At 39.2% G+C, this 16,568-nt stretch overlaps 1 protein-coding gene across 2 annotated transcripts in view; it reads right to left on the bottom strand.

Annotated features, from left to right (window-relative positions):
* efna4 (ephrin A4) overlaps positions 1–16,058 on the bottom strand; it is a 48,174-nt gene extending 32,116 nt beyond the window's left edge. For both annotated transcript variants that reach the window (XM_028471539.1, XM_028471540.1), the window contains exon 1: positions 15,614–16,058. In XM_028471539.1, coding sequence (XP_028327340.1) covers positions 15,614–15,738 — 125 coding nt within the window. In that variant the 5' untranslated portion in view covers positions 15,739–16,058. The remainder of the gene's footprint in view (positions 1–15,613) is intronic.
* Between the last annotated feature and the right edge of the window lie 510 nt (positions 16,059–16,568).

The following is a 16,568-nucleotide window of genomic DNA, read 5'->3' as shown; positions in this document are numbered from 1 at the left end:
CCAAAAAAAACACACAAATGAAGTTTATTTTTGACAAAACTGAAATGAGTACGAAACTTTCATGAAATTGAACACATTAGGACTTTTGGACTTGCTTGCCTTAAAGTTGGGTGCTCTTATATATCTTTAGGATTGAAGTTTCACAACACGGATGAAAGGTTCACACACAATAAGGCCGGAGAGGGATGAAGGGGTGGGTGGTGGTGGGGGGGGGTATTTAAAAAGGAAGGAAGGAAGGAAAGAAGGAAGTGGCGAGGGTCAAAGGAGAGCAGCAGACACCAGTAGCACATAGCGCTAACCACAGCCTGACACAGTACTGGGATTATCTGATTAATTTGGGATTAAAGACGACTGGTCACTGCTTAAAGTAATAAAACAAAATGACAAGATTAACACACAGCAGGTGCTTTGTGTGGGACACGGAGTGACTGCTTAGTTTATCATAACAACACATGGTCCACTGGTATTGGAACTCAAATCAAGTCCAAATAACCACCTGCTCAGTGTAATAAATAAATACACACAGGACGTAATCAACCACATAGCGCTCAAAGCCATTTTCTCTTCTCTAATGAAATCCATCGGGACATTTTTTTTTCCTTTGAAAAATAAAGTCAAGGGTAAGGAATTTTGGTGAGTTTCAACGACGGGGCATTTGTCACCAAGTGTGCTTCACGAGAGCACACAGATTTATCTTACAATCATAAACAATGAGCATCTGCTCCCCGTGTTTTGAGAGGCGCACTGCGTCCACGAACTCCATTTCCAGCTGAATAGGGAGAGCAATGAGATTCATGAGTTCTCCTGCTCGAAGGCCACAGCTAGGTTGATTTGGGACAAGGCTATTTCTCCTTCTTAAATTCAGCACAAAATAAAAGTGGTGCTCGAGCTGCCATTCCAGTGTAAATCTGATCGTTTGTGATGGATTTAATTACCAACTCTGTGGGACAGTGATAGGGACCGATTAATCTAACACGCGACAGCTCTTATGAGGTAAAACACTTATGTAATTAAAACAAACTTGGTCATTTAGGTTGTGTTTTAAGACTACAGCAGATTTATAGGGTTGTAAAATATGCACAGGGTTTGAATTTATCCACCTTAGATCTAGGGCTGTAATGCTTCCCGATTATGAGTACAAATTACTGTTAGATAAATAGAAAAAACATTTAAAAGCTGTGTTATGTTTCCCAGAGAGCCCGACTCTTTTTAATTACGTATAAATCCCACAGCCAGTATAAGCTGCTTGAAATATCCCAACATCGACTATAGCTGGCATGAATGCATGTTTAATGATAGGAGTTGTGGCAGAGGTTAGGCAGCAGCAGTTGTTGATCAAAGAACTAATTCTGTGAAAAGTTTCCATTTTTAAACATCTAAATAAGAGCTCTGACAGGAATAATGTGTTAGCAAAGAACAGAAAGAGTAAGAGAGCAAAGAGGGAGAGAAAAAAGAGAGATAAAGACCGTCACGGCAGCAGAAGACAGATCAAGCAGCAGTGTGTTTCTGAACACCCAAAAATCAAGTGATACTTTGTATTGCAACAAGATGATGACATCCAAGTATGACAGCGCACACGTATACTATACACATGAATCCAAAATGTATTTCATCTCTGTGTAAGCGTCAAAGAATCACACACGTTCAAAGTATGATATCTTCCAAGTTTTGTTCTTTTTCCCTCTTTTTCCCCCAAACTTAAAAAACAACACCTCATTGTAGGAGGAACCAGGAATCCGTTTTAGTCATAGATCGATTATGATGATTCTTCATAGTAGAGCTGGACGATATGGACCAAAATTCATATGTTGGTATTTTTTTTTCTCAAAATGGCGACATACGATATAAATCTCGATATCAGACCAGAAAAACAATTCTGGGTTAAATTTGCTGATGCAAAATGTCACACAGGCTCATTTAATAACAAATAGCTAATTAATATGTTCCATGTGTGAGTGAGTTCTGTAGTGTGGATTGTTTAGTACAGTGGTTCTCAACCTTTGGGTCGTGAGACATTGGGAGCGGGTCACCAGATGCCTTCAAGAACCTAAGAACATTTTTTGAACAATTTGAGCCCATTTTTGCGTATTTTTTACGCTTTTTCTGCAACTACACCAAACTTTCCAGATTTGAACCCATTCATCACTTTTTCTTTCCATTTTTTTGCTCCTTTTAATAAATTTTTGCTATATTGCTCCGATTTCAATCAAATTTCAATGCCTTTTCTGCACATTTTTTCCACTTTCGAGACATTTTCGTCACTTATAAACCCTTTCCACCACTTTTACCACCTAATGTCACATATGTTGAACCTTTTTTGTCACTCTTTTCACCATATTTCATGCTTCTTTTTGCCAATTTAACCACATTCACGATTTGTCATGGCCATTATTTACCAGTTTAAACTAATTGTTCCAATATTGACACTTTGAACCCTTTTTACTACTTTTTCTATCTTAAAACAAGTATTTTAAAACAAAATAAGCTATATAAAAATATATATACATTGATAAATCAATGTCTTTGGGGGGGTCACTGTCGTCAACTGACTAAAAACTGTTTTTATCGTCTGAGAAATATCTCCAAAGTGAGGAATCTGCTGTCCAAACCAGATCTCAAAATAATCATACACGCGTTCATTTCATCACACATTGATTAGTGTAATTCGGTTTTCTCCAGTTTTAACAAGTGGACTCTAAAGAGACTTCAGACTGTACAGAATGCTGCTGCCAGACTTCTGACCAGTGCTCCCAGAACAGCCCACATTACCCCCATTCTTTCTGGTCTTCATTGCCTTCCAGTTAATTTTCGTATTGAGTACCTAGTCCTTACTGTCCGTGCGCTGCATGGTCAGGCCCCTCAATACATTACTGACTTGTTGTGCCCCTACACTTCAGGGCGCACCCTTCGGTCATCAGGCCAGGGTCTCCTCATGACCCCAAAAGTGCATTTTAAAACCTGGGGTGACCTGGCGTTCCAGGCGGTCGCGCCAAGACTCCTGAATAGTCTACACCAGTCCCTCCGTGATCTTGTCTGTGTGGCTTTTCAAAAAGGTTTTTTGTTAAATTGCTTTGAATTCTTATCAACCTTTTATGATGTTCCTACTGTTGTTTTAAATGATCTTGTGTTTTATTAACCTTTTGTGATGTTGCTGCTGTCGTTTTAATTTCATTTTTGCCCGTACAGCACTTTTTATCTGTGAAAAGCACTGTAGAAATAAAATGTACTAACTTACTTACTGATCTTATTTAGGCGATATTGTATTTTTCTATATCCCCAAAATAGAAAACTTGATATATCTTGAATCTCGATACATCGCCCAGCTCTACTTCATAGCCAGGCTTTTCCTTTCCCTCAGAGTCCGAGCAGCCATGTGTGACAGTGTAAACAGTCACGGTCATGGTGCTGTGGTGTTTTTATGACACCTGTACACAGGTTGTATCACAGTGTGTGTTTGTATGTCACACTGAGCCCTGTTGTGTGAGTGTTGGACCAGTGGTGGTGGTGGTACAGTAGGGTGAGCTCCTCCCGCCTCTCTCTCTCTCTCTGACAGTGATAGTAATACCTGCTGACACCCTTTCTTCCTCTCCGCTCTCTCCCTCCTCATCACTCCATCCCTCGGGGCCTTCCTGGGCTGTTTTGGGAGTTGAAATCTGTTGACTTCCTCCCATCCATCGTCTCCTTAGCGAATTCTTCACCTTTCACTCCCTCCAATGCAGGTCTAATGTTTTCTACTTTCTCTGGGGCCCGGTGAAAAAAAAGATGAAGCAGCGAGGTTCTGTGTGTATTCATTTGTGCAGTGTGTGAATACTGTGTATGTGTGTGTGTGTGTGTGCGTCACTGCACAAAGAAACAGAGGCACACTGTATGTGTTTCTCATCATTGTGGTCTGGAAAGCAGGCTGTATTACCAATAACTTCTGGGAGGCTACGGCAGTATAATGTTAGTTACTCCTAAACACGACAATAATGAAAATCTATATGCCGCGCAAAATGTATTGTCTGTCTTCTTTGGAAAATTTAAAGTAAAGAAAAGAAAAGAAATCAGTGTTTCAGCATCAAAAAGAACTGTATTATTAATCATCATGGAGCTTTTTTCATTGAACTTCAGAGGATAATAGAAAAGCCGCCTTAAGGTGCAGCTTTCGAGAGTTTAAACCTTAATTCACACACACACAAACGGTCCTAACCATAGTTTTTATTTAAAGTGTTTCTTTGTTGTCTAACTGATGATTAGAAGAGTTGTATTTTCCAATAGGTTTTTAAGTCCTTAACGTTTACCAAGATGTGGAGAAAGCTGTCAACACAAAACCTCTTCTGATCAGTAATATTAATTACTGTTGGCAGTTTAATAAAGCAGTTTGTGTACCTATAACTACACTTTTCCATTGTAGAAGCATTTTTCTCATCATTATTGTTATTATAAAGGTGCATTTAACATACCGTACATTTTAAATTGTGGGAAAATCTATAGCACCGTCATGGTATTTATCTTTAATGATGACATAAAAATAGCTTTTCTACTGCGTTTTGTGTGAAAACAGTTTTTTTTTCTTAAATAAATGAATAGAATTAAAACATGCACCAAATAATGTATTAACAAAGCCAGGGTGAGTGATGTGTAGCAGATCAATAGCTTGTCAATTCATTTTTTTATTCCCGTTTGTGAATACGGAGAGGAAAAAAAAAAACCTGATAAATGATATATCTGAATTTACATTATTAGAATTTCTCCCGAGCACATTTATAGCACAGGTTTGGTTTGGTACCAAACGCACTGCATCTCCTCCTGGCAGCGCAAAACCTTGTCCAGTACAATATCGTGGTTCCTGCTCCAGCTTTTTTTGCACCGCTTGGGTCAATACTAATTCAATTTCAGTCTCCGGGAATTCCCTGGTTGCCTCTTAGCAGGATTTCTAAGCTGAGCAAAGAAGCATTGTGTGAGGTTATTGGTACATAGGAATGTGTGGCGGCCTGTTTCTGCCTGAATAGAAATGTGTAAAAACTCTGAAATCTACACATTGGGTGAACAACAAACAAGCCGTTTTGTTTTAGACGGTGTTTTCCCACAGTTCGCGAATTCCTATTGGTCCGTTTAATTGGTGTTGTGAATGTGAAGGGCAAATACAGTTGGCCTCATCCCTACAACAAACCTGGCTCATTGTGTGTAAGAATCAATAGATACTGTCGTTGGTCAGTGCACGCCAACAGCCCTTAAGCAGCCTAACCAGCCTCTTCACACACACATATGGCACAGTAACCATTTGGAGCCAAATCTAGGCTCTGTTGTACCAACTGAGCAGCAGACATCCTGAAAACTCATTCCATTGCACAGCACATCCACCTCTACAACACTTATTACCGTTTAATGCAAACTAACGTAGATGTATGTGTGCACATTAAAACCAGGATAGTGCAAGGTGAGAAATTGGGAAAGAGACGGCTCCGTAAACAGTCTAGTGATAATATCTCAGTGGTAAATTGGTATCGATTGACTGAATATTTAGACCAAGCAGAGACATTAAGCCTCCTTTCATGGCTGTATATACGATGTCTGCTTCAACAGCTCCAAGGTGCAACTGTGACTGAACTGTTTTTTTTTTTTTTTTTTTTTTTTTACATGCTCACTCCCAGACTTTTACCCAAACCTCATTTTAAACGCAGTGAGCTGGAACTTTTCTCTCACTTATGCTGTTAAGAAGTCTTTTGATGCAGAAGAGAGCAGTTCTATTTAGGAGACATTACAGAAATAAGCTTTTACTAAAAGCAAATTACCTTTTATTGTACACTAAACCCATTACAGAGATGCTTGCTTCAGTGAAAATAGTTTTTCTCCCCATTATAACATAACTTTATTACTGTATTCATGGGATGCTTTGTTGTAATTAGCGATATATAAATAAAGTTGACTTGAATTTAAACAGTTCGTGTTGATGGATATCCCAAAACATTTTTCTTAACTTTTGCTAGACTTATATACCAAATGCTGTGACGACATATCATCCGACAACATGTCATAATATTAAACCATCACTAGATGTATCCTCAAGAGGTCAGTTAAAAAAGAAAATCTACACAATATACTATACACCAGATTGTTATGGCTTGTTTTATTTTTTAAATATTCAAATTAACTTGAAAAGGCCATACTGAGGAATGTGCATGTCAAATTGCATTTTTTTTTTTTTTTTTTTTTTAACTTTTTGTCCTTTCAGAAAAATATCCCATCATTATCGTTTGCCAATTCATGTCTATTGTATTGTATCAAATGTGGCATACTTGTTGGTATTCCACCACAAAATTCAAAAATTTAAATTAATAACTTAATAATAAAAAAAAGAATAATAGTAATACTAGCTGACATTGACTCGTTGGTGCAAGACATTTAGATTTTTGACACCTAAAATTAGCATCCATCATGCATCTATTTAGAAAAAGTTCTGGCCTGTTTGGTAACTATTTTTCGTCTGCGTCTTTTCATTTTATCATCAATTTTTATGCTCTAACGTCCAAACCAAGGAGGTCGGCAATGGCTGCACATCTTTCACCTTTTAAATGGGAAAACCAACTGATGTCAGAAGACACTTGAATAATACAGGACACATTTAAGTCTCCATGGCAATAGTTTTGACCATTTTCTCCTTTGGGATCCCATTACCAATCGAATTGTTTGTTTTTATTTCTCAGTTTTTAACAGACTGCACTAAAAAGGTCAACAGCAACAACAAAACAACAGTAGCAATTTGTAATTTTTGGTTTTGTACCGTGTCACTGGTAATGTTGACAACAAAATGACATTTAAAAAAAAAAAAAAAAAGCCATTTCAAATTTTAAACAAAATAGTGAAATTTAATTGTACAGCGATCAAATAGGTACCAAGAAACTTTGGAAACTGAGAAAGCGAAAGAGCCCATTGGTTGCAAGAGGTCTTTTAATGATAATTATTGCCTTTTTTGTAGCATTAACACATTATCCACATGTTCCACACACACACAAAAAGTGTTACCAAAATTAAAAAAAAAAAAATATATACATATATATATATATATATATTGTTTTTTTAAATATTTTTTTTTTAAAGCATCCAAAGTCCAAACTACACCTTTCAGTTTAAACTCTTTAGTCACACTTGAAATCAAGTACAAGTAGCAAGAAGAAGAAAAACAATGACCTATTCAAATAAGAGGCCAGCACAGTGGTTGGTAAATGTTCCCACAGCATCACGCCGCTAACAAAAACAGTAGATTTTCCCAGTCGTGGCCACTTTGACTACTCGCTGTGAGCGGAAAACCCGGAAAAATAATCGAAGATCAAAAACTAAATCAAAACCATGAGTGTTCAAGTATGGAGCTAAGCATCCTGTTACATTACAGGTTTTCTTTTTCCTCATGTCAAATATTCACACTCTTTCAGGAAACAAAGCAGCGGGTCACACCTAAAAGCCTGTCACACACACACACACACACACACACTGATAGAATCACAACCAACTTCAACAACAATGGCACCTAATAGCAACTCTTGGGAATGCAAACCGCTAAAATCACTCCCTACTATTGCTATTTGATAGAGGTGAATACACCTGAGTATACACAACGTAACAGCTCTGCAGTTTACCTCCAAATAAAAACCTCTAATACCCTAAACAAACAGACAAAGCACATGTACAAGCAGTCGCAAACACCAGACGTACACACACACACACACACACACACACACAGTACAGAAGCAGGGGAGAGAATCAGCCGTGACATGGAGAGAAAATGGAGAGACAGTGTCAGACTAAAATGACAGATGAAGAGCGTGCGCACGAGAGAGAGAGAGAGAGAGAGAGAGAGGGTTGAGAGAGAGAAACAAATCGCTTTGAGGAGAGGAAATAAAGTGGTATCACTGTGGGTTTGTTGATTACAGCTCCGCCAGGTTCTCCATGTTAATCATTTACAAGAGGAAGACAGAGATTAGTGCTGATACAGACACAGCGAGGAGAGAGATACCTGACAATGTCGGAAACCATTTTTTACAAGCAGGCACTTATTGCAGACGAGGAGCCGACACACACACACACACACACACACACACACACACACACACACACACACACACACACACACACACACACACACACACACACACACACACACACACACACACACACACACACACACACACACACACACACACACACACACACGCATACAGAAAATTAAAACCTCAAACAAACAAATTACTCTCAAAGTGCGAGCATCTTCCCCACCGTAAAGTCAAAATGACAAAAACGCCTGCTTTCACTTATAACTGTATCCTTGCACACATCGGCTTCCACAATCCCTCCTCAGATCAAAGCTATTTGTGTGCGTGCGTGAAGGTGTGCTATGCAAAATATGATTTATTTGGTATTTAAGCTCCATTATCCGTGAGGGAAACGATGCATAAACAGAGAAGAGATTACACGGAAGTCTCATGAGGGCCGCTTTCAATAAAGATGCAGACAACTAATACACATATCCATCTCCTTACACTCATATACTGTAAACATGCTTCATTGGCGCCGAGTGCACCGTCTGTCTTTGTTGGAGGAGGCAAAGAGAGACACAGAGATAGGCCGAAGGAGAGAGGAGGAGAGGGTGAGAGAGCAATGTCCAGTGTGAACAGGTAGAGGAGCAGGTAAGACAAAGCCTACAACAATGCCCTTTGCTGAATCTGAAACTTAAAGTGTGATTATTGCAATTCAAGTACAATGAATAGCTTGAAATGGTACAAAGTTAAGTTGTGAACAGCCAGAGGTTAAAAAAAGATTTAGTTACCCAAAACTGAAAAATAATGTACATTTCAGAATTATAGAAATAGGCCTTTTTCAGGGAACATGAAGAGGGTTAACAATTTAAAACTCAAAGAAGGTTGAATCAGCCTTGAAAGCTGGTGCTACTAATTCCTACAGGTGTTCTTGGTTTCTTCCAACCCCCTCTGTCTGCATTAAAGCAGAACACACTGTGGTACCAGACCAAGACTGTGGTGTTCTAACACTTTTGAGCAATAGTGTGTGTAGTTAAAAACCATCCTGACAGCCCTGGTTTAATGAAGCACGATCCTCAAATACATGTACAGTACAAACTACAGTTTAACCCAGAGGTAGGCAACTTCTATGACAGCGGGGCCAAAAAAAGTGTTTGATCAAAGGGCCACATTATCAACATATCATGTCAGCGTTTAGAATAATGACTAATCTGAGCATTAACACAGGAAATAACAAATAATTGTAGTTTTGTGAGTTTTTCTGTCATTCTTTGTATGTTTGTTGTTGTGATTGAATTTTGCGCATTTCTGTTGTCCTTTTGTGTGTTTTTCCTGTCAAATTTGTGCTTTTTTGGAGTCATTGTGTAATTCTGTTGTCGTTTGGCTTGTCTGTTAATATTGTGGGTTTGCGGAGCAATTTTTTGTGTTTTTCTTGTTTTTTGTGTACTTTTGTTCTCATTTTCTGAAATGTTGTATATTGTTTTGAGTTATTCTGTGTATTTACCTTGTCATTTTGTGTTATTTGGAGTAATTTTGTGTTATTTGGAGTAATTTTGTGTATTACTGTTGTGGTTTTGTGTCTTTTGGGAGTATTTTCTGTGTTTTTACTGTATTGTACTGCAATGTTGTAAATCTTTGTACTTTTTTATGCTTTTGTTTGGTGTATTTTTCTGTCATTTTGTACGTTTTTACCCTGGGCCGCCAGTGGCCCATATCTGGTTTAACCTGTGGGCGTCACACAGGTGAAACAGAAACCATGACATACAGAGGATGACTCAGGTAAGTTATGATCACAGTCAAACGTTTTAATATTTTACTAACCTTTAACAGCTCCAGTAAGTACAGTTTTTTTATTTTGTAATAAGGAAGTATTGCTCTGAGAAATACGCAGTTATAAACTTGAGAGCCATCGTAAACTCTGTTCATAAAATCATAAAATAGGGCAATTGAACCACTTGAGCCCTACAAAATAAGAGCGCAGGCTGTCTGATTCAGCAACGTTCAACACTGACCCTCCTGCACCGTGTCTATCACCTCCATTGGAGAGCTTCATTTTTTTTTTTTTTTTAATCTGGAGGGTGCTAAATGTGTGCCAGTTATAGTGTTTCCCTGAGCACAAATGAACAACCAGGCCCCATTGTTTTCACTTTACTGGCTTTGCTTCATTAAAACCATAAATCTTACAAGTGGTGGTAAAGATGTCATCCAGAAATCATTGCATTTTGTTCATAATTAAAGGTCCTGTTTTTTCACCGGGTTACACTTAGTTCATGTATTACCAGGTTTTATATAATTGCTATAAAATAATAAACTTAACCAACTAAAAATAAAGTGTTTTAACCAAACTGGCAACAAAGATGCATAATGCAAAAAAAAAAGAAAAATAAATTTGATATAAAAAAATAACAATTTCATCTCAAACATATAACCTAAATATTGTCAATTCATGCAATTTGTAAACTTTTTATAGGCAGCCTATACACAACATGATTAGCATTCAAAACAAGCACAGGTTTTGCATTTGTGTTGAATTTAAATTCAAAACTTACTCTCTTCCAAGTCGATATTTGCCCTTTTTTTTTCAATCTTCATCAACTCTTGGGGGAAATAAGACTTTTTAGCTGCTAGGTCTACCCTTTGTCATTAACTTTGTCCTTCTGATGATTTATGATGGTCAGATGGCATACAGAAGGCTTTTTTTAGGGCTTTTTGACAAACAAAACAGGTTGTGCGGCCAAAACAAGGAGGTAAAAGATCATAAAAACAAAACCAAAAGCCTGCAGAGAACTGCAACACTGGACCTTTGTGTCATGAATGACATGCTTTATTTTACCCTGACAAAGAAAGTATACTTGGGCCTTTACCAAGGTGAAATTGTTATTGTAAAATAATTGTATTCCTAATATTTGGTTAGCATTTTCACAAAAGTTTGATAGATTTATGTTTATGGAAGAAGCTTGGGATTGTGCCTCTCACCCTGCAGTGCAGCCATGAGCCAACAACAGCCCAGCCATCCTGTGCCGGAGCTCCTCTACTTGCCACGTTTACAAGCCTCAGGACAACCTGACCGGCTGGCTGGAAGCTAATAGAAAATATGGTATGGGAAAATGAGTGAAGCTCAACTAATCACACTGCCAATATCTATCAACGGCCAGGAGGGAGCTGTGAGAGATAAAAGGGACAAAGGAGGAGACGGGGGACGAGTGCAGACCAAAAAATGAAAAAGGAGAGCAGGATGTAACAAGTGAGGTAATGAAGAATGATGAGGAGAGTAAAACCCACGGGATTTAGCACTGGGTTTAGTGTCACACAGCTCCACTGATAGATTTGAGATTGGGTGGTGCTGCTGATGAGAGTGATTCTCTCCCACAGTGGGTCGCCCTCCATCCCTGATGTTGATGGCAGTGTGATTGTGGGTTTTTGCAGCAGACTGTGTGGTCCGGCCACAGCCACGCTCAACATTCATCCACATGAATCTCTGGGGAACAAAAAAGGTGCTTCCTAATCCTCACAGTGCTCCAAAACACTGAGCGTGGCTTTACCCGCTGGTCTTAACTGTGGGTTATGACTGGGCGATATGGACCAAAACTCAAATTTATATTTTTTCTCAAAATGGCGATATACGACATACATTTTGATAATTTTAAATCAAATGAAGTCTGACCAGAAAGACAATTCAGGGTTAAATTTGCTGATGTAAAATGCCACACAAGCACATTTATTAACAAACAGCTGCACAATGTGTGCCACTTTTGGCTTTTTCTCCTCTAAAGGACAGCATGTGTGAGTGAGTTCTTGTGTGGCTTGTTTAGTGAAATGTCTGCAAGGTTCCCACACAATGATTGTTTAAAACCTTTCCAACATTTTCTCAAAATATTTTACCAAATTTCCATGACTTAGTTCTGAACCGCTAAGATTTATTCAAGACCATTAGAGTTCAAAAATGAGCGGACCTTTCCAGTGCTCTAGTGCAACAGAGGTAACTAACTTACCTGGAGAGGGAATTCGCGTGAACTTGTGAGATCTCGTGATTCCCACACAATAGCTGGGTTTTCATTTTTGCAAAAATAAAAGCGATATTTCTAAATGTTGAGAAAGTACAATTGCGCTATAAACGTGTTTTCATTGAGCAGGAGCCTCGTAACGCCCGTGAAATCTCATCCCGCGAGACTTCACTGCAAGAAGATGGACGCTCAAAACCTCCTTATAAAACTCTATTTTCCTTTACTGTTTCACGTCTAATGTGGCAGTAATAATTCAAAAATATAATGCTAAGAAATGTTCCGGTCTCCTCTTCCGTCTACAAGTACCGCGTCATGTTCTCTCGAAGAGCAGTGGTCTAGTGAACAGGTACATCACGGTCTGTGACGTGTATTTGCGGAAAAAGTGTTTCCATAGCGCTGTTGCGATACATTTCAATATTGAAAATACCTCCTCATGAAAGCGTCAAAACTTTTTGATATTTGAGTTGTTTTTTTCCATCACCAGTTTTTTAGATTTTGCTCATTTCCAAGGATGATGGAACCCAGCTATTGATGCTGCCGGTATGCAGCACTTTCACTTTCAGATAACGCTTAACATCTTTAGGGTTTCATATACTTTAAACATTACAATAAAATCGGTTTTTCCAAATTCCATAACTTTACCAGGAATTTCATGACCGTGGGGACCCTGTGTCTGGATTAAGATGCACTCAACAATCCATCTAACTGTGCTTTTTATGCTGTTATGAGAAGTAGTGAATGCAGCGACTCCTAAAACAAGTATTTTGATACAAAATAACCTATAATTTGTACAGTATATCTATATGTAATTTTCAATACAGTAGTCCCTCGCTATAACGCGATTCACCTTTCGCGGCCTCTGTGTTTTGCTGATTTTTTTAACAGTGCAATTTTGGATGCATTTTTTTTTACAGCGTATGAACGCACATTGTGTCCTGCATCCTGATTGGCTAATGCTGCGTTCACCCACCAGCGACACATCCAACTGGGTGAGTTTCACTGCCTGCTGAAGCGAGGAGCTGCGCTCCTTTTTCTCCTCTCACAAACATAAACCACCAGTGAAAAAAGCTGGTGTGATTAGCGGCTAATGCTAACCTCGCTCAGTGCTACAGAGAGGACTTTTACCTGCTACTACCACCTCCTCGCTGATTCTCCTCCACGCCTAATTCTTCCTAGTCCGGCCCCGGTTATAAAGTCCATGTCATACAGCTCCAGGTGGTCACACACAGCTTCTACTCCATGGTTGAATGGGTGAACAGACCGGTGTCCGTGTTGACGTGATGTCATCGTCAACAAAGACTCTGAATGCGTTCGGCATCAATGTCTGATCGCTAGCAGTGTGACTCTGAAGTGCTGTATGTTTGAAAACAGGTTTATATTTATGATCGCGAAGCAGTCAGCGCGGTTTTTGCCTATTGCGGGTTATTTTTAGAACGTAACCCCCGCGAATAAACGAGGGACTACTGTATCGCCAAAATAGAAAACTCAATATATCTTGAATCTGGATATATCGCCCAGCTCTACTATGGGTGTGTTGCACCACGTAACATTGTGCGTCCACAATAATAAGAAACTAAACGGTGACTGACAGAGTGACCTCTGTGGTCACTATCTATTTAGCAAGAAAGGCAATTTGCCTGAACGAGTGTTTTGGGAACCCGACCTTTAGGACGGTAAAGAGTGTGTAAATAAGCATGAGAGAATGGCTGCTGTGTTGTTTGAGCTGCAGCCTGCAGCTCTCCCACCTCAACCCTTTAATTAGCCTGCACTGGAACACCTGGATCAGCAGGTGAGCTACACTGTGCTCTGCTAATGGCAGCCATCTAACCATTACACACACACGTGCACGCACAGTAGTGTACTGCAGCCGTTTAGACCGTAATATCACCTGTGTCATGAGAGTAGCACATTTGGCTGGAAGGAACACTTACCTCTGGCTCTACACAGAGACATAATCGCTAACTCCAAAATGAGGCAGACGTGTGAAAGCCAGGTTTATAAGGTGGCCATTAGGATAAAAGCAGCTTGTTAAAAGAGGGAAGTGACATCAGGTGAGTCACACATTGTGTTTCAGTGTTAATAAGCTTATTCCGGAGCAGCAAAAACAACAGATCTGCCACAATGTGGTAGCCTGAAGTCAAAAGCTATAGAGACCTACTAATATTATCACATGAGCTCAAGAACAATAGGAAACACAAAGAACATCAAGGAGCTTCATGGTGTGGGTGAGCAACTGAATTTAAACCTGGTTTGACCAATAGGAAAAGGCCTTAGAAAACTCTATCCCACATTATAATAATATTATTCTAAACAACTTCATGATCTCACGGTCTAAAAATCTATAGAATATGTTTTAATGAAAGAGCTGCATTTAAACACACTTTTTCATTTTCCAATAATGCCTGAAATTACTGAGCGTCTGGTTCAATGGCACAAAATTGACCATATTCACACTCCATTCTTCAACTTTTGGGGAGTGTAATGTACCAACGGGCAGGTGTAATTCATATTAAACACTAACCTGGTATTAGGGATGCTGATACAGCATTTTAAGGATTTAACTAACCACATAAAAACCCATTAAAGGACAAAGATATGTCACTTCACAAATGTCTTTCAGGTAGAGCTGGGCAATATGTCAAGATTCAAGCTATATCATGTTTTCTATTTTGGCAATATAGAAAACTAAAATATGGCCGATTTTATTTACATCTTATTTTGTATCAAAACACTCGTTTTAGGAGTCGCTGCTTTCTCTACTTCTCAGAACAGCAGGAAAAGCTCAGTTAAATGCATTGTTGAGCGCGTCCTAACCCAGACCACACTACAGAATTCACTCACACGTGCTGTCCCCTAGAGGAGCCACACACACACAAAAAAAAGCCAAAAGTGGCACATATTGTGCAGCTGTTTATTAATAAATAAATGTGCCTGTGTGGCATTTTGCATCAGCAAATGTAACCCAGAATTGCCTTTCTGGTAAGATTAATATTATCAAGACTGATATTGTACAGCACCATTTTGGGAAAAAATACTGAGATGAGTTTTGGTCCATTTTGACCAGCTCTAGTTTCAGGCCTACTTTTAAACATATGCATTAAAAACAAAGTATTTGACATCTTTTGGTCAAGTAATTCTGAAAATGTTAAAGTGGTTTATGTTGGAAAAATAAATGTTTTTGATCATTAGGGTCAAAGAACATTGCAAAAAGGAGTAAAACAGAACTTTTATTATTATATACCAATTTGCATGGCTGAAGTCTAAGTAAAGCATTTCCAGGATGTGTGCATTTAATAAACTAGTTATCTGGTGATCATGATAGGATCTTTCAAGTCTGGCTCCTAAACGAATAAACAAAGGCCTGACACTGTAGGAGGACATACCTGCTCTGCACCCTTCACCCATTAAACACCCAAGGACTAGATCTGCTGCATAGCTGAAATTCTTCCAACTAACTAAAGCCTGACTCACTGAGGAATAATTATTAGTTTCTGTTCGACCTTTAACATGAACCTGGGCCTTTCCATTGACCATCAGCATTTGTTCTGCTGTGGCCCTGCAGAGACACATGATGATGGAGTGAGTGTGGCCCCTCACCTTGTGTTGGTGGAGTTCCAGTAAACTGCGTGTCTTTTGGCTTCCATGGCTGAAATCACACTGAAGAGGAAGATCGTGGCTTCCCATGCAGGCAGAGCTCCATGGATCCACCTCAGGGAGCCCATCCTGCACCGGCTGGGACAGCTGAGCAAGAGTCACCAGATGATGATGATGATGAATACAACAGACCCTGGTGTCATCCACTGCTGCAGCTTTGCATAATGCACCAAAGGACACCAACAACACCAGACTCCCAGTCACTGACTGCAAAGTTGAAGGTGAAAAGTTCCTGATAGTTTGTCTTTATTCCACATGTTGGCTTTAATTCTTCTCAATGTAAAGCGTCCAAAATAATGATTTCATGTTCTTTAAGCTACAGACTATTGAAGGCGCAGATAAGTCATTTATTTAAAGTGTCAGTCCTGGTTTGGCAGCTCCAGGCTGCAGGGCGCTGTCAGGGTGGACACACCGGGCTGGGGGCGGGGCCTAGGAAACTTTACACCAATCAGGACACAAGGGTGTGGTTATGTAGGAGGCTCGTGCGCAAGGTTCAAACCTTGGAGAGGTGCGCCCACTGGTGTGAGAGGAAGGCACAGGATTTACCGTGAAAACTGATAAGAAAACAAGATTCAGACTTTGAGTTTATTATTTATTCTGCTTTTCAAAGTATTGAGTCTGTGAAAAGGTGCAGCTCAGCATGGACAGCATGGGATGCAAGTCAACAGCTACAATTTGATTTGACATATTATTTATTTTTAATTTATTTTGTGTTCAATGCAAGGGTTAACATAAAATAAGACCATGAGTAAGTCTTTTCTTGCTGTGAGCATGCAGAAGCATATATATTTATATATATACACACACAGTGTACAGCCTCGGTCTGGGCGATATGGACCAATTTTTTCTCAAAATGGCAATATACAATAAAAATCTCCAGTATTTTATTTCAATTGAT

This window comes from Gouania willdenowi, chromosome 16, assembly GCF_900634775.1.
Source record: "Gouania willdenowi chromosome 16, fGouWil2.1, whole genome shotgun sequence".
Taxonomy (NCBI): domain Eukaryota; kingdom Metazoa; phylum Chordata; class Actinopteri; order Blenniiformes; family Gobiesocidae; genus Gouania; species Gouania willdenowi.
This window is presented reverse-complemented; position numbering and strand designations above follow the sequence as displayed.